This window comes from Perkinsus marinus (genome assembly GCF_000006405.1).
Source record: "Perkinsus marinus ATCC 50983 genomic scaffold scf_1104296948436, whole genome shotgun sequence".
NCBI classification, from domain to species: domain Eukaryota; phylum Perkinsozoa; order Perkinsida; family Perkinsidae; genus Perkinsus; species Perkinsus marinus.
In genome coordinates, this window is record NW_003210195.1 from 49383 (window position 1) to 66801 (window position 17419).

The 17419-nt window shown below is 49.4% G+C and overlaps 5 protein-coding genes across 5 annotated transcripts; 3 read left to right on the top strand and 2 right to left on the bottom strand.

Annotated features, from left to right (window-relative positions):
* Positions 1-1709: 1709 nt before the first annotated feature.
* Positions 1710-6994, top strand: Pmar_PMAR005820 (hypothetical protein; the record flags this gene model as incomplete). The annotated part of the gene is made up of 28 exons (XM_002778644.1): positions 1710-1867; positions 1914-2048; positions 2094-2229; positions 2278-2434; positions 2639-2801; positions 2851-3037; positions 3143-3211; positions 3258-3344; positions 3391-3478; positions 3621-3700; positions 3739-3802; positions 3852-3976; positions 4181-4328; positions 4374-4483; positions 4668-4851; positions 4901-4947; positions 4990-5050; positions 5101-5176; positions 5227-5338; positions 5385-5467; positions 5510-5668; positions 5901-5981; positions 6025-6168; positions 6210-6279; positions 6328-6496; positions 6583-6746; positions 6795-6865; positions 6922-6994. 28 exons carry the CDS (start codon positions 1710-1712, stop codon positions 6992-6994), a joined length of 3201 nt encoding a protein of 1066 aa, XP_002778690.1.
* A 375-nt stretch (positions 6995-7369) lies between these two features.
* Positions 7370-10227, top strand: Pmar_PMAR005821 (hypothetical protein; the record flags this gene model as incomplete). Its single annotated transcript, XM_002778645.1, has 13 exons — positions 7370-7467; positions 7517-7720; positions 7766-7889; positions 8152-8224; positions 8271-8450; positions 8495-8674; positions 8755-8809; positions 9082-9187; positions 9232-9502; positions 9545-9795; positions 9838-9977; positions 10017-10123; positions 10163-10227. The coding sequence occupies 13 exons, from the start codon at positions 7370-7372 to the stop codon at positions 10225-10227; spliced, it is 1854 nt and encodes a 617-aa protein (XP_002778691.1).
* A 1035-nt stretch (positions 10228-11262) lies between these two features.
* Positions 11263-12249, bottom strand: Pmar_PMAR005822 (conserved hypothetical protein; the record flags this gene model as incomplete). Its single annotated transcript, XM_002778646.1, has 1 exon — positions 11263-12249. The coding sequence occupies one exon, from the start codon at positions 12247-12249 to the stop codon at positions 11263-11265; it is 987 nt and encodes a 328-aa protein (XP_002778692.1).
* A 166-nt stretch (positions 12250-12415) lies between these two features.
* Pmar_PMAR005823 (conserved hypothetical protein) lies at positions 12416-14366 on the top strand. The gene is made up of 8 exons (XM_002778647.1): positions 12416-12496; positions 12900-13017; positions 13058-13143; positions 13188-13301; positions 13350-13520; positions 13943-14081; positions 14127-14190; positions 14237-14366. The coding sequence occupies exons 1-8, from the start codon at positions 12422-12424 to the stop codon at positions 14307-14309; spliced, it is 840 nt and encodes a 279-aa protein (XP_002778693.1). The 5' UTR covers positions 12416-12421; the 3' UTR covers positions 14310-14366.
* Positions 14367-15557: 1191 nt separating this feature from the next.
* On the bottom strand, positions 15558-16580 carry Pmar_PMAR005824 (glyceraldehyde 3-phosphate dehydrogenase, putative; the record flags this gene model as incomplete). The annotated part of the gene is made up of 1 exon (XM_002778648.1): positions 15558-16580. One exon carries the CDS (start codon positions 16578-16580, stop codon positions 15558-15560), a length of 1023 nt encoding a protein of 340 aa, XP_002778694.1.
* Between the last annotated feature and the right edge of the window lie 839 nt (positions 16581-17419).

A 17419-nucleotide genomic window follows, 5' to 3' on the forward strand; every position in this document is an offset into this window, starting at 1 on the left:
ATTGAAGTGGGTATGTTTCTAAAAAGACAAGCTATTATATTAAAACTTTGGGTAATGAGTTAAAATCAGTCGGTGAAAGATATATTGAGATCACTGCCGTTGAACTCAATATGTAGGGAAGAGGATTGAAGCGGGTGCGTAACCACGCGCCAATTAAGAATAAGGCAAAGGAATGCTGAAATGATTACAGAGTGATACTCATGCACTAGGATTCGCACTAATCACTACAATAATGAGATAGATATTTTCAGGGAGCTGACAGTTACATCATCATCGTAGAAACTGCCATAAGATACTCTGTAGAGGTTGCGCTCGCCCATCACGAAGATTAAAAAAAGGGTATTTTTTCAAGAGAAGTGGTTAGATTATTAAAAATTCGGGTAAAATGTTAAATTGACCTGGAAATGCTGTAGTAGAAGTAGCACTGACTTCTTGCGAAGGCCTCTAAAGCTTTTACGCAGTTTCAATTATGAGGAAACGGGTGAAACGGTTAGAGATCATCTTGTGCTGTGAGCGTCGAGTAGTGGGACGACTAGAAGGAGAAGAACCTTGCGGGTTAGAGTCGTTGCCTTGAACCGATTGGTTTTCTAGATGTAGCGGAGATACGAAGGCGGATGATGATCCGGATGGATCTAATGGATTCCTATGAGGATCCTGAGAAACAATCTCACCGCGATCTCCTAAAGATACTAGTCCAGACTTGTTCGAATGTCTAGTTCCCACCATACTAGATGCTCAGCGCGACAATAGATAACTTGTTAGATGTAATACGATTATTGCAGATACGATGTAGCTACACGATGCTACAAAGATAACCAAATCAGAACAGATCAGATCTATTCAAGTCCAGTCGAACTACAACTGAGTCTCGAGTCAATACTTAACTCTGAAAGTCTAATTTAGGCCTTTGCTTGACAGTTTCAATCCGTAACGAGGATCTGAAACTGTACGATATCAGATGATACTGGGCGCGCGCGATATCAGAGTGCGCTGATAAAAATGAAATGCACGGATAATGGTTCGCTTCGCTTTCCCGCCGTTCACAGTGCTCTTAAGTTTCCCGTCAGAAGTACTGTAGTCACAGGACAGGGTCGAGGTAGAGCCGACAGTAATATAGGGCCGGAGGCCAGCCTCTCCCCTCAAATAACAAATTTTTCCGAGTGCCTCATCGGGACCGGAGGGTGCCTCCACTAAGACCCCCGCCACCCATGCTACTAAGAGTTGATACCGACAACTCGAGGTTGCAATTTGCCGGAAACCGCACGTCAAGGAGTTTGGACCAGTAGCTCTTATCGGCATCATTGGGATACTACATTGAATGTCTGGAGTGTCCTTGGGTAACGACGGGCCGGAGGCCTCCCAACTCTAAAGTTTTAAGCACCCCCTTCGCGGGCACCCAACCGGATTGTATGGACACTCGGACTCGAGGCCTTCGACAATTCTGGGCGTTCATAAGCAGTCAGATAAGCACGTCTCATTTCGGCCGCCGTATTCTCAAGGAGGCGATATCGGTATTATAGACACTCGTAAAGACTACCACACGTTTCTCATCGGCCAACCTATCTGAACCCCCTGTTGTCTTGTGTTGATTATTCTCAATACCACACTCGCTTCAAATGCTCCTGGGATTTGTGACTGTATCAACTGCTCAAAGGGTCTACGGGATTAAATGAAGCTTCTGGAACACAAGTAGTTGGTGGTGACCATAGATGTCCTCGTCGTCGTCTTCGGGAGCCTTGGCCGATATGATGGCCGCTGGGTCCTCCCGCAGCCAGGAGAGGTTAGTGGCTCTACTCTCCCAAGCTCACAGAGCGAGCAATGTGGAGGTTCGAATAGAACTCCTGCAGCAAGCAGCCGAACTTCTATTGTAATCGTTGGGATTGAAGATGCAGTAGTGAGGAGTTGGTCAACAGGTACCACAGCGCGCCGAATGACCAGAGAATCGATGAATTCTTGGACACCTTTCTGGCCTTCCACCTCGACCGGTTGGCTCCTATCAGACGCTTCTGTGCTCACTTTATACACAACCTATGCTATACACGATCGCGGTAGGTCCTCTTGCCGTCGTGATGAACCACACATTGCTGTGGTAGGTACTCTCTGAGATGCCTCTCTACCCTCTGTACGTTGCTCTCTGATAACGATATGGGTGTTGTACGACTGGCACTGGAAGCAGCGCGGACTATTTACCCGAGGGCTATCTATTGGACCAGCGTAGTGCAGAAGCAGGTGATGGAGATGCTACTGGTAGATTCGGTGGGACCTCTATGGAGTTAGGCACAGCAGCAGCTGACCTTGTTGATGATGTCGGCTGATGCTGATGGACAGTCAGCAGCAATGCGGCATCAACAGCAGCAGAGTGCTGCTATGGCTCGAGAGAGCGCACAGTTGTTGAGGGCAGTCTTGGCTGGAATAGCACAGCACTCTACGAGAGGTAGTATGATGGGGGCTAGCGTCGAACACTATCAGCGAGTGTGGTGGCGCACACTCAGCAGGAACGGAATTGTTTAAAATAACGACATGTCGGGTGTACTAGGATTGAGTAGATTTGGTGAAGTAGATAGAAACATATCACACCTTAATGAGGTCTATCAGATGTAGTTCGTATGGGTGACCGTAGTGGAATGTTCATTGTCAGGTCATCATGGCACCTTCATCGCAGCAGTGGAAGCTCTGACCATCATCGCACTATGCCAGAGCTCTCTCGAGGGCAGCGGGACGGACACTAGTGGACGAGCTCTTGGGATGAAGTCCCAGGCATACCTAGAAGAATATGGCGCCAGTTGTCTGGATGATCTGAAGTGGAGTTTTTCCCAGGCCGGTAAAAGCAATGTAGCTGTTGGCGAGCAGGTTGTCTCTGCCCCTACAAGGAGATGCTGGGGACGGCTCTTTCCAAGGGGGGCTAGATGAGGCTCAACTGCAGCGGGACTCGGAGCAGATCGTGCTGGCTTTGTGTAAAATGATGCTCACTGTGTCTCATGGAGAGGAGTGGGATGAGACCTCTGCTGGAGGCTCGGAAGGAGACAAGAGAACGGAGGTAGTGATACTGGCCACAGGAGGATGTTCATGCTTTATATCAGCATATGAGCATTTTTCTTGGGAAGCCAATGGCTAGCAATTATGCTGTTATTGCTGTTGTCAGGGTGAAATGGTGTCTGTGGTGAGAGCTCTCGGGGTTATCGGAGCTGAAAGGGCTTCGGCCAATGCACAGGTAATGAGTGTGTGATGTGTTGGAGCTTAGGAGTCGCTGCTCTCAGGGCATCATGCTCACTTTTGCGAGTGGTTTCGAGGACCTTATGGAAGTCTCTAGCAAGACCGGCAGACTACGATCGGCGTTGATACAGGTGGGATAGGCTGGAATGGTGCTGCTGCTGGTTGATGGGAGTGCAGGCCGTCCGAAGGATGCTGGCGTCACCCCAGTGTACGCAGTGGCAACCTAAACTGGCTGCTATCCTACAGCAGTTACTGCAGGCTGCAGGTAGTAGTAGTAGTAGTAATAGTAGTAGTAGTAGTAGTAGTAGTAGTAGTAGCATGTAGTACTCGGGATCGCATTAAGTGGGATGATGTATCATGTGGAATTTGGCCGAGTTGTGGTATGGGGCGGTGATCTCTCTGTGCAGGTCAAATTGAGCAGGAGACGCTGGACCAGATGGTGTTCGAAGCTGAGCAAGCAAGGCTTCGGGAGGTCTTCGCTGGCGAGGTAATATACGGGTGAAGTCTCTCGTGAGTTGCTTGTAGGACCCCACAAGGCCGGAGCCGCATGCGAAGCGACGTAAAATCGAAGATGAGAAGACTCTCTCAGGTGAGCGGACCTGCTGGCAGCTCTCCCTTACTAGTAGTAGTGTGGGCAGGCATTGACATGGTTGATGAGGAGCACGTGGTGGCTGTATGTGCAGTGAGGGCTACAGGCTCGAATGATTCCCTAACAAGGATGGTTCAGAAGCTGTTAGGCAGGCTGCCGAGGGAACTGGTCAATGTGAGTGTTGAGGGAATATTTCCGGTCGGGCCAGTTTCGGAATTTCTCTGTTTGAGTTTCCTTACTAATTATATAACGTTACACACGAATTCTGGTAGAAGTGCACAAAAACCAATGAGAAATTTTCCAGAAATTTCCTCAAAGTGTTCGTATTGTCACCCACACTATGTGCTTATTTCCCCCACCCGCCTGTTGTTGTGACAGGCCGAGGCTACAATACAGAGGGTTATACGGGTGACGGACGCGGATGGGTTCAGCAACACTGCCACTGTCCAGCGAAAGCTCGACCGGGCCAAGGCGCTCTTCAGCTGTACAGCACAGGACTTCCTGGAAGTTACTGATGATGAAAATGGTGAGGTAGAGTTGGGAGTAGTCGGGCCATGGTGGAGCCATTCAGGAGAGGAGACAGAAGAGGAATTGCCTCATGTGGTGGAGTCGCCTGAACAGAAGGGGGTTGGACCGGTGGACCCTGCGGCAGCTAAGGAGGCGAGGGATGAACTTACTAAGGTGAGCCGCGCAGAGATTCAATTTTGAGAGATAGCATTGTTTGAAGTTTAATAACAGTGAGGAAAAGGTTCTTAGGGTGACATTTACATGTGAAAGTGAGTTCCTCCCGGGAACATCGTAGGTTTCTGGATGATTTCCTAGATGGAGTCTGGTTGAACTCGGTGGTCTTATAGGGTTACTTCAGGCGATCTTCTCTAGCGTGTTGAAAGCACTGAGTCGGTATGAGAGTTCGGCACTGAGCTCACCGTGCTTCGAGAAAACGGCCACGCAATGGTTCAAGGACACTTACTCGGGCCTTGTGGCTCACCTTTGCAATACTCGTGGAAAGGAGGCAGAGTTCACGCAGATGGCGCTGCAGTATTTCTTGGGTGGGCCTTGGAGTTCTGTGGGCATCATCGTGTTTATTCCTATGATCAGATCGGACTAGACCGACGACTGAGCCGGAGCAACAGCCGGTCCATCTGGTAAGGCTTGCTCGGGTGTGGTATCGCATACGCTTAGTGCAGGTCGATTGTGGGGTGGTGGAGTTGATGGCGAGTCGCCATGCATTGGCTGCTGCTAATGAAGGTGGTAACCGAACGTGACTGAGTCGTCCGCAACGGTCTGAGTTTCTTTAGGAGATATTCCGCTGACCTACGAAGGGGCATCGCAGATTCTCCTAACGGAAATCCTAAAGCGAGATTACCTCACTGTGTATTTGTCCGGGCTGGGATGGCTGGTTGGTTATGCATGTCTGTTTTCAGTCACGACATACGTATTCTCCTCCTTGCCCTACCCGCCGTCCCGATGTGCTTTGTGGAGTACCTGTGGCATGCGGCTTCGGGTGCATCGGAAGCTGTGAAGCAGCGCCGACAGGTGAGTTGATTGGTGGCCCCTTTGGGCTGGTCATGGGCCGAGGCAGGCACTGTTGGCTCTACGAGCGGTTATGGCGGAAAGGGTTGGTGCTGAAAGAACAGTCGCTGGGGGGCCGACGACAAGGCAGAGGTAGTCTCTACTACTTATGGTGACAGAGATCATGTCCCTCAGTGCCTTCTTGGGGTTGGCTCGCACGAGTGCCTTGGGGCCTAGTGAAGATATCAGAGCTGACGCGACTAAGCTTATTCTCGCGCCCGATAAGTTTTATAATCCAGCAGCGTTACCACCAATCGACAAGGAGACGTGTGAAGGCACGTGGAGATGGCCTTAGTAGGTTTATATAGAAATGCTTTTGCCCTGTCGTGTCTTCCGAGTTGGAATATATTTCAGGAGTTTCCTCAGTGAGTATAGAAAATTACGTAGGAATTTGGGTAGAAGTGCACAGAAACCAAGAAGCATTTCCCAAAATTTCCGCAGAATTTATTCATTGTCACCGACACGTGTGGTTAACTATGTGCATATTTTCCCACACTGCATTGAAGTAGCTTGGTCGCTTTTTCAGCCTGGGGGAGCCAGCGGATGAACACATGTCGGATCCCTCTAGAGCTGAAGACTGGGTAGACTGTGGCTGGCTGATGACTAGGTGGGAAGGTCCGAGTGTTGGTGTCCTGTCATTGCTGCTGTAGTGGTCTCGAGGAGTACGCCTTTGGGTGCATACTTGCTGCCTCGGCTCCACAGCTGAATGAGTTCGCTCCCTTTATCGCGAAGGCCATTGAAGAGGACAGAAAAGGAGAGGAGGAGGAGCCGCCCGCCACGGCCAGGGCGTCCTTGTAGGCTTCTATACTCCACGCTGTCTTGATGCCGTGTATAGGTTTTTGCAAATGCTTCCTAAGAGGCCCTCGTTGCTACATACAGTGGTTGCCTGTGGTGATCTCCATCCGGTGAGTTTGATGAACGCTTTGGGGATCTAGTATTCCGTTCATGCTCAGGGCCTGGTATCTCATCTCACAGCCCAAGTTCCTGTGGCGATAGTAGAGGCAATGAGAGCGGAGCAAGCTGGTGGCAAGACTGAGCCCAACAAGGCTGAGGCGCCGAGCCAAGTGGTGGATTCGGCAATTGTGGCGTCAGTGAGGGAAGTGGTGCAACGCAGCTGCCAGCGTAAGTTGGCTTCTGGGGCCTCGTATAGATGGTATCCTTTTTTATATACAGTGGGTTCTGGTACAGTATCTTTTTTGCTCTTTCAGCATCGTACGCCGTCGATAGGCTGGCGGGCATATTTATGGAGATGATGAAGGCGCCCGAGGTCGCTATAAGAAGACGGCTCAGCAGTCAGGGATACGTCCAGGCAGTGACTGACATGATGGATGAGGGCGATGCCCCCTCTGTGGACAGTCGTCTCCTCTTGGCGGTAAGTTTGATGGCCAGCATGGTTGACCTTATGGGGATCTTGTCTTAGGTCCTACCTGGATGTCCTCATGATGCAGTGTTGAGCAGCTACCTCTCAGCTGTAGTCAACGAGGAACGGATGTAAGTCAATGACACAGCTGAGCTTTGAGGTGGACGAGGCGTACCTGTACTGGTAGGTATAGTAAGGGTAACCTGGAGTTCACAACGGTGGGTATGGGGCGACTCCTGGAGAAAGCCAGTGGGGCTTGAGTGACCGCTATCGAGGTGAGTAGGAGGGACAGTAGTGACCATGGCAGGTCTGCTTGTTTCGACCATTCACTGGGTTATTCTTTCTTCAATGACATATCATGAGCACGAGCAATGGTACAGCTGATAAAGGCTGGTGTCTCCAAGTCCTAAGGCCAGACAGTGCGCTTCAGCAGTCAAAATCAAATCTTGGAATGATATCATCGAGTGCTTTGGATGACAATGTCAAACTCTTCACTGGGTTCTTCCGTGTTCTACTTGGGCGAATTCGTTTACTAGTTTTTCGCGTTTAGTGATAGGAAATTTGAGTGATCATACTGGAAATATTGGAAAAACTTACGGGTATTGGAAGATGGACTAAGAACGATAAGCTGCGATATGGATCAGGTTATTTGTGCATTATTGGAGATGCAGGAGATCCCAACAGCACGGCTGATGAAGATGATGAATCTTGTTTTCGACCTACGTGGCAAGAGGTGGGCTGCTCGAGAATCCGCAGGTGGTCCTGAAGTCGCTGGTACTCAGTTATGAAGTCCAGCATCTCGGCCTGGTGCTGCAGTCGATCGCTGAAAGACTCGACGTTGACCAAGAACCTCCACCATTGTTTATGCGTGTCACGTTGCAGCTAGCTCAAAACGAAGCGGTCATGGCTAAGTTCATCACCACGGAAGTTGTATCGAAGCTGCTGCGTAACTCGTCCATATGGGAGGTCAACAGCAACTGGAAAGGGTGGGTGGCGCCGTGGCATTTTATATGGGAGGTTCTCTTCGATAGGTTCAGAATGACCGTGTTGAGTCTATTGAAGGCATTTGGTGAGGATGAGCAGTGTCGGGCTCTACTCTGTCAAGAATTGTGCACTTCGGTCAGTGAGGGGTACCTCCCGGGAGAAAAGCTGAGGGTGAGGTTCCTATGGGAAACGCCTGTAAGAAGGGCGAGTTTGGTTTTGTTACATTAGGAGCTCTCTGAGTTCAAGGGAGAAGTCAAGACGGCTCTGCGCGAATTCCTGCAACATCCTGACAACAGCGAATCTTATACGGAGGCGAAAGAGGAACTACGATTAATATGAATACCGTAAAAATCTGAAAAGGCTTCCCATTATATGAGATGCTGTGTTGAGAGTTGATGATGGGAGTAGTTGTTGTTGGTGGTGGCAGTTGTAGGAGAATGTCGGCATCAGAGTCGACACTACACTGTCGGTTGTCGCCCAACTCCGCGCGGATATTTCTGAAGACAGTTATACTAGCATCTAGAGTTGACCACGACCTTATACTGTACACAGGATCTACTGCTTGCCCCCTTGTTCTTGCCTTCAATGCGAGGTATGCTCCTTCGCCCCCTCCAACTGTGGATGACGCTTCAGTGGTGATACTGTCACTGCAAGCTGCCAACGATACGCAAACTGCATGCCTTGTGGTTGACTTTCGAAGAGGTTTTGCGACTCATTCGGACCGATCTCAGGGTACTTCCAGCTTCGCCTCTGTTTCTGGAAGAGTTTATGGTCAGGTTATGGAAACTCCCAAGATGGTCTACTTGGTGTTTTGCCGTGCCGTATGGTGGCGCATACGTTCCAATGCGTATCTGCTATTCATTTGGTTGAGGTTGAACTTACTCTGAATGCTTCCAAGCTGATGTTACTGTTCCGTAGCGAACACGGTATAGTGGTAGAGCATAAGCTGCGGCTTGGTGAGGGATCTCGAGTATGACGAGTATGGTGGCAACTACCACGGGAAGACTATCTGTTCAGGTATCTTGTATCCCTTCAGAACAGTCTATATGCGCTGCCGACAGTGTGTGCTCATTATCGTGTTCATCAGAACGGTAGGTATGTATCGTAGGCAGTGTGGGAAAGTATGCACAGGTTTATGTACATGTGATGGTGATGATAAGAAAATTCCGATGAGATTTTTTGACGACTTTTTGTTGGTTTTTATGGGCGTCTACCCTAATCCGTATGTAAACTCCCACGATTAGTGAGGAAACTCCTGAACTCTGCTGGGGATAGCAAACATATGTTTCCCCAGCATTGACCGTAAGCGTTGTTGCTCTTCCAGTGAATCTCATACCGCGTAAGCGAAGTCTCGGCCTATTAGGTTGAACGTGGTGCTTTCGTCTTTCGCTTCTGGGTCACATGCTTCGACTGCGGCGGCAGCCACTTACGTGTCGGTATCGCATCGTGATGGCGCTGATGAACTTAGAGTGAGCAGTTGTGATTCGACTATCCCTGCTACTATCCTAGTCAGTTCTCATCTGAGCGGGACGATGCTCAAGCGGTTAATGATGATGTCGAAGGTCACCACCTCCATGTGGGTGTGAAGGAGTCTATGCTCCCGATCGGCCAGCTGTCTGCATCTAACATACCGCCCGGCGACATCTCCTTCTCGGTCTCCCTCACAGAGTTGCTCGCTCTAGTGGGCGCTTTCTTATCTGAAGGGACTCTCAAGGGGAAGAGCGGCCCGTTGCAGATCTTCATCGCCCCTGAGATAGCCCTGTCGGTGAAATGCCGTGGACCGAGTGAGGAATGTTCCAAGTCGTGTCTCGATCGTTGTTGACTAGGTGGCATCGACTATGGTTCGTTCAATGTGACTCTGGTCCAGAGTACAGCGAATGGCGAACAGCTTGACCTCGAGCCAAGGGACCATCAGTCTTTGGGGCGTCCCTTCCGCCCCCGAGCAGAAGTGCCGATAGCGAACCGAAGGAGCTCGGGCAGCCGCCAGCGACCGGTTACGAGAGTGTCAGCGCCTGAGGCTGATACCATAGGTGGCTCTCAAATGGCGTATGAGCTTCCGGATCCTGAGAATCGCATTGTAAGGAGGAAACTATTGGAGCATTGTTATGTCACCGTTCAGGAGGTGGCGAGTACTCCGGTGTCGAGGCGTGGACAGTTGAGTAGAGCAGTGGAGACGAAAGTGGAAGAAGACGGGGCTGCTGAGCCTTCACAAAGTGTTCCAACTCAGCAACGGCCCACTGAAGAGCTTGATGATTTGAGGTAAGCCTTACTATCGCAGAAGGGACAGTTCACCATCAGGCGGCTACTCTACGGGGCGGAAGACGACGTTGAGCAGCAGCCGAGGGCTGATGTGGATACTGAGCAAGAGAGTTGGGCAGATCTGTTACGAGCAATTTCTCAGGAGGGTGAGGCTGATAAGACGTTATCGGGTCATTGTCTTTTAGGCGGCGATGAAGAAAGCCAAGGAATGCGTGGGCATGATGTATTCAACTTTGATCAGATGTGGTAACGCTTTGTTTCTATGGAAGTTGAAATTGTTGTGGTATGACTAACCAGTTCACCAGTCATCGAGCCTCGGACGTTGGGAACGTTACCTCGCGCCACGAAAAGGTTAACGCTCGCGCCAGGCAAGCTGTCGATATGCAGTTAACATTCATAAGTCAAAAACAGAGCCAAGTCATGGCGACTGTTGAAACCAATCGAGGAGAGAAGCATGATCTCTCGAATTAGAACAAATCGCATTGGGTACATGAGCCTTTCGAAACAAATCATTTGGGATTCATTCAAACCCCGCAGGATATATGGTGGTCGACTTTGTGGTTACTTCCCTCATCGAAGAGTCAGGAGGTGGTCATTGACAAGCCTCCCAGTCGGGATCGGGAGGCAATCATTTTCAATACTCATAAAAAGACGTACAAGAACGCAGTCTTGGATGGATCAGCGGTCATTTACTTGGCCGTTATCGCGATTCTGGGACAATGTGGCAGATGATGGAAACTCGGGCAAGGCTTTTGCAACTTGTTGCAAGGCCTTACTTGATCATTGTAGCCGATTCGGCGAGTCTTTAACATGATAGTTCATACTAATTGCAGGAGTGAGGAACTTCCAAATAGCCAGGGTTTCACTCGAGACCTTGGATCGGTTCGAGCCAAGGTCGCCAAAGGCGCTCAGCGAGTCGTTAGGAATTCACCTGGACAATAGATCTAGCCAAGTTTTTCTCTATGACTACGAACTTCAGGATATAACGTTAAGGAGGGGGATTTCTCTCCGCGGTGTATACGTCGATTATGAAGTTGCACAGTGCCAATCTTTATAGCAATGAGATTAACACTCATGAGCTCTCTTACGAGTCCACATTAGCCCTCGTCGTTAAGTCAGCAATCCAGCTTCGAATCGCCTTACCATGACTTGACAACACAAAGAGAAACTGGCCAAAGTGAGAATATGGGTTGGAACGAAGTCCGCCGCATCTTTGTTGTTCAAGTATCGATGAGCGTAAAAATCAACAAGTGACTAATGGCAAAACATCGCAGGACTAACAACCTCATTTTATGAGGCCATACTCGTAAAGAGCCTGCAAAAAGTTCTGTTCCTGAAACTGACCACGGTCATAACCGCTTGTTGCTGCCTGTGTGAAACTGGCAGTGGTAGAGACAGATTGCGGCTGGCGTGTTGTGGTCAGAGTGCTACTACTTCCAAGGGGCTTACCGGGGACAAACTCAGCAGCATTGGGCGACAGTCTAGTGCTTTTGAACTCTAGTTCACCGAGGCCGCTGCCCCTCCCATCGCTGTGTAGACCAGCCAACACCTTCTTCAACTCAGCAGGCACACTCGTATCGTAAATATTGATATCCTTATAGCCCTCGGTTTCAACGATCTTCGTCACTTCCTCCTCACTAAGTCGATTGATCTTTATATCAGTAGCTTGACCAACGTTAGGACTTGGGATTGAACTGTAACGGGACGATGTGATGTTGAAGCCTCTATCGTTGGCAGGGCGAGTTGAAACACCTCTTCGAGTGGACTGCTGAGATTGTTGATTCAGTTGCAGTAGCAGCTGATGCACTGCCTGTGCTGCTTGTTGCTGTTGCTGTTGTTGTTGGAGTAGTTGTTGCTGTTGTTGCCTCTGAGCACCTCCTCTCTGAGGACGTTGAACCTGTCCTTGATGCCTTAGCAGGATTTGCTGTAGTTGTTCTTCTTGAGAGTGTGGCATGACACTGGGACCGGCACCACCACCACCACCTAGCTCTGAAGACCGCTCGTGATTCATCGATGACGAGTAACCCATATCGAATGACGCTTGTTCTGGTATGACCAGCCCACCATGGAAATTGCCATCACCACCACCGTCACCATCTCCGCGGTCGTCGCCGCCGCCTTCATCAGTTGGCGGTGGACGGTGACCCAGTGACAAACCCTGAGACGTGTAATCTTGTGAGGATGGGAAATCCAAGGGCGTTAGGCCGCTGAGTGAAGCGGGCTCATCAGTAGCCACCGGCGGCTTGTTGAGCTCAGATATCTCCTGACCCATTGGAATGGACAACTGCAAATATGTGTGGAGCAGCACGCACAGTCGATTCCTACTTGCCCGTACGCAATCGTCGTATAATCGTCTATGCGCGTCGCCGGAATTTTTGACTCACTTTTACATCGTCGATGAACTACAGATACTTCATGCGACCCTCGTTGAGTTTTGAGTGATCATGTCAAATTTGAAGGCGGTGAAGACTCGTATGAAGTCTGTGACTTCTATCCAGAAGATCACTAAGGCCATGAAGGTAGGCCTGGGGTATTATGAAGATATATGTGGAAGTAATGCTAATTTACTGTTTACTTTTATCATATTATTATGGTAACTTATATCTATAGGTAACATATTGGAGTTTCACCTGTTTTACGTGAAATGACGTAAAACTCGGTGAAAAACGCGATATTCGCGGCCTGTAGTAGTCGTGAAATATGTTTTTCACTACTGTTTTTCATATCACGGTTGAAACTCCATTATATGACATCTATTGAATATTAATACTTGGTCGACTCCACGGAAGAACTGCATCTCATCCATGAGTGCTTGCTAGTCTTGCACTTCCTCTGTGATGAACTCAAGCCATTGTTCATTATCTAACAGGATCCGTTGACCATCGGTGGTCGAAAGTACTATTGATCTGGTGTAACGTTCAGATGGTTGCCGCCTCGAAACTGCGTAGTGACGAGGACCGTGTGGTAAACGGCATGCCCTTCGCTCAACCAGTCATAGACTTCTTCAAGAGGCTCCCAGTCGACGAGGGCATCCCTAAGGGTAGGCCCGGCCTCCTCCGTATCGTTCTGATGGTCCTCAGGCCCTGCCACCATCCTTGGTCTAACGTCAGACAAAGGTCTGTGTGGGGGAGTCAACTCCTCGATCACAAAGCGAGCTCGAACAATGGTAATGACTCCGCGAGAATCGCTGTTGTCGAGATAACTCATTAGATAATGGAAGTGGAGGCCAACGGTGGTACGGCTAAGTACATAGGGGTTGGTGGAAAGGGCACAGCAGCGTTGAGGAGACTATTCGCTGACCGCTTCGAAGTCTGCATGGAAGATGTATCTCGAACTAGATGGATCTACTGCGCTCATCTAAGGCGTGGTCAGGTACAAAAATATCCTTGGAATTTCGCCCAGGCCAGCGCGATAGCAGAGCGAGTGATTCGCAGTAACCCCGATCGTCTGACCATCCTATCGAACCACTTCAAATCGGTGATATCCTTCGATACGTTGGAAAGTCGCGTGGTCACGCTGAAAGAGTGTCGGGAGATGGACAGGGTAGTAGAGGGCTATCGACCATCACAACTGCACTTGTAATGAATGTTAGATTTACCGTTGTCGCCATCCAATAGTAGTTTGAGAGTATTCCCTGCACCTTTCTGTGACCCTTCGACTCTGATACTCTATTCATGCTTGCTGAATCCTGAGTCAGCTTGGAGCAGCAATTTGATTCTAGCTATGTATCGACAGTTCTACCATCCTAGCATCTCTGCTGTAGCTGCGACGACTTGCTCTCATAGAACTATAGCTGTATTATTATTATATACCCAATGATAGTATCCTTAGTATAGCTAGGGTGGTGAAACTGTTGTAAGTAGCAGAATTATCCAGAAGAGTGGTAGGAACAGTAGTGACAGTATTAAGTTCCTATAGTAGTGATGGGTGGAGGCGTGCATATATATCACGACGTTGTTGGTCAGGGCGAATGGTCAAAGGCCGTCGACCAGTATTCTTTCGAGCCCTCGGTTTTCGAAGTGCTTTATGACCTTCATGATTTCTACTTGGCTAACTGCGTCTTCGGTTACATGCTGGACTCCATCGCTGCTGAGCAGAGTGCACGTAAGCCGCCCTCGCCGGGCCCCTTTGGGCATCATTCGGTCGCAGGTATGTCCGCAATGGAGAACGCCTCGAGAAACGCAGCAGATATGATCGATAAGTTGGAGTTGCAGTAAGTGTCGAGTTTCTAGAGCCTTTCGAAGCGGCGGGATGCTCAGGTTCAACAAGGCCCGTCAGTCGAAGATCACCACCGAATTGTGTGAGATTATTTCTGGTGCCAGTAGTCTGTAGTCGCCCTAATCGGTGTCGTAGTACCGAGCTCTGGTGGGATGGTGGACTCGAAGTCTCTCTAGACAGTTGCTGGTTTTTCTCAATCAACTTTCAAGTTTCGTGTTGTCAATAGGACTACTCCCGGGAGGACTAGACTGGTGTCGCCCTGATACTGATACTCAAGTACGAGCTGAATGCTATTGAGACGACCGACAGTGCTTTGTCAGCCTCGAGGGTTGCGGTGGCTGTGTTGGTTGCTGCTGTTGCGAGGATCCTCGCCTTACTCAGCCCGTGCAGACCTCCGGGCTGAGAGACAGAGTCCTAAGGCATCAGCAGAAGATGCAGATACTCAAGCGAGAGGTGGAGGCAGTCGACTGTGACTGTGATGGTGCCGACAAAACAGGCGGGAAAAGTAACGACGGCGATCTGGATTGAGTCGCCCTGTCGAAGAGCTTGAAGTATACTTATGCGGCCTCACACGCCACCGCGAATGGCGTAGATGTTTCTGACGAAACTTTTGGGCATTCAGGACATAGGCCTTCTTCAGCTTCAGAAGTGCCTCAATCGACGAGCGCTCCGAAGGAGACACACTCGCCTAAACAGAAGGAGCAGAGGCGAAAACATCGTGTGCAGATCTCAAGCTCAGAGGAGTTGGCACCACCGCCTGCCTCTGGGCCACCATCCATCATGGTGCACTGAGGTAGGCTGCTTTCGTATGGCGGAGAGACACAATTAACTGTATTGAGAAATGTTTATGTTACCGCGCTGTGAGTAGATCTTTGACCAGTTGCTCATCTGTGCTCTCAATCTAGCGGTTTTGTGTTAACCACTGTGAGTAGATCTTTGACCAGTTGCTCATCTGTGCTCTCAATCTAGCGGTTTTGTGTTAACTACAGTGGACCTCGCATTATTCGGGTTAATTCGGGACTACCCCTATCGGTATTATACAAGACGGATTGCTGTCTGACTCTGCGACACCACATTCCTCCTGACGTTCGTTGATGAAGCGCGAGATCATGACGATGAATGAGATCAGAAATGTGCCATTATGGCACCTTTCTGATCATGGCATTGCCATGCAACTGATCAGGTTGAAAGTCAGTTAACATTTGATGCACTGAAATCCCCCTATTGAGACTCTAATCGATACAGCTCAGTTCCAATACCGTCCTCCTATATTGAACGCGAATACAACAACATAGTTTAGGAAATTGGCATTCAGCCATGACGGAAGGTTGTAGATCAGAAAAATGGCTGTAGCATATCTATTTATGCAGTGGCGTCAACCTTGCTCATATGAACAGCGAGGTCAACAAGACGGTTGGAATAACCCCACTCGTTATCATACCAGGAGACGAGCTTGACGAAGTGCTCATTAAGAGCGATACCGGCCTTAACATCGAAGATGGAAGAATGCTTGTCGTTGCACATATCAGTGGAGACGACATCATCATAAGTGATACCCATGACACCCTTCATGTCACCCTCACAGGCCTCCTTGACGGCGGCAACGATCTCGTCGTAGGTGGCAGCCTTCTCGAGACGGCAGGTAAGATCGACAACAGAAACATCAGGGGTAGGGACACGGAAGGACATACCAGTCAACTTACCGTTGAGAGAGGGGATGACCTTACCGACGGCCTTGGCGGCACCGGTGGAGGAAGGAATGACGTTGGCAGCAGCGCAACGGCCTCCTCTCCAGTCCTTACCACCCTTAGAGGGACCATCGACGGTCAATTGAGTGGAAGTAGTGGCGTGAATGGTGGACATGAGACCCTCGACAATACCAAAGTTGTCGTTCATGATCTTAGCAAGAGGGGCCAAGCAGTTAGTAGTGCACGAGGCGTTGGAGACAACCTTGAGATCGGACGTATACTCCTTGTTGTTAACACCCATCACGAACATAGGAGTGTCATCCTTAGGGGGAGCAGAGATGACAACCTTCTTAGCACCACCCTGAATATGGCCAGAGGCCTTCTCACCAGTAGTGAAGACACCAGTGGACTCGCAGACATAATCAGCACCGGCCTTACCCCACGGGATATCGCAGGGGTTCCTCTCAGAGAAGACCTGAATAGTCTGACCGTTCACAATGAGGGCGTTTTCAGCGACCTCGATAGTACCATTGAACTGACCGTGGACAGAATCGTACTTGAGGAGGTACTGCATGTAGGGAATGTTCATGAAGGGATCGTTGACAGCAACGACCTTGACCTCAGGATTCTCCATGGCGGCACGGAAAACAAGACGGCCGATACGACCGAAACCATTGATACCGAGTTGGCAAACCATTGTTGTGGATGAATAAATCACAAGTGATGTTACTGCTCCGTTAGACTGCTCTTACACAGCGTGTTAAGCTCAGCTTGTCCGCATCTTTGTCCTGTAGCTGTTAAGGGTTAGCTATGACGCGAGTCACAAGTAATGAATATCCATACCATATGGATCATGATTCGTGACCCGTGGCATAACAGTGATCCTTAGTTCGTACAGGGCCCCCCCTCTGAGGTTAAGAGTCTCAGCGAGCCGCTTATTGTGCGTCGACCTGTCCCCGTGTTCCCGAATAGCCTGCTCTGGATAATTTTCCAGTCAACCTCCCTGTTAATGAAACTGCAGTGGTATCGTAGAGGAATTAGTATATAATCACTGGTAGGCGGATGCTACAATCAGAGTTTTATGTTGGTTCGAGCCCGGGTCAAGTTTCTTTATCCACCTCGCTCATGGTCTATTTTCCTCTAACTTTTGACATGTCTACAGTATATAACTTGTAAATGCTCTCGGTCTAGCGGTTCTGCGGTAATCACAATGAACCTCACATTCTCAGGGTCTATTCGGAGTCACCTCTGATGTTATTGTATAACACAAACTACTGCCTGATTCTGCGAGACTCCCCATTCGCGAGGTGTTGGATCATGACGAAGAACGCGAGACCAGAAACGTGTTGCAACTGAACATTCTAAGAGTCAGTTAAGATTTGATGCACTGAAATCCCCCTATTGAGAATCTAATCGATACAGCTCAGTTCCAATACCGTCCCCCTATATTGAACGCGAATACAACAACATCGTTTAGGAAATTGCATTCAGCATGACGGATGTTGTAGATCAGAAAATGGCTGTAGCATATCTATT

Excerpts from the sequence above, each read along its gene's own strand:
- Pmar_PMAR005823 (XM_002778647.1), top strand. The coding sequence starts at position 12,422 with ATGTCAAATTTGAAGGCGGTGAAGACTCGTATGAAGTCTGTGACTTCT. Across the intron at positions 12,497-12,899 it reads AGATCACTAAGGCCATGAAG|ATGGTTGCCGCCTCGAAACT; the intron begins GTAGGCCTGGGG and ends TGTAACGTTCAG. Across the intron at positions 13,302-13,349 it reads TCGAAGTCTGCATGGAAGAT|GTACAAAAATATCCTTGGAA; the intron begins GTATCTCGAACT and ends AGGCGTGGTCAG.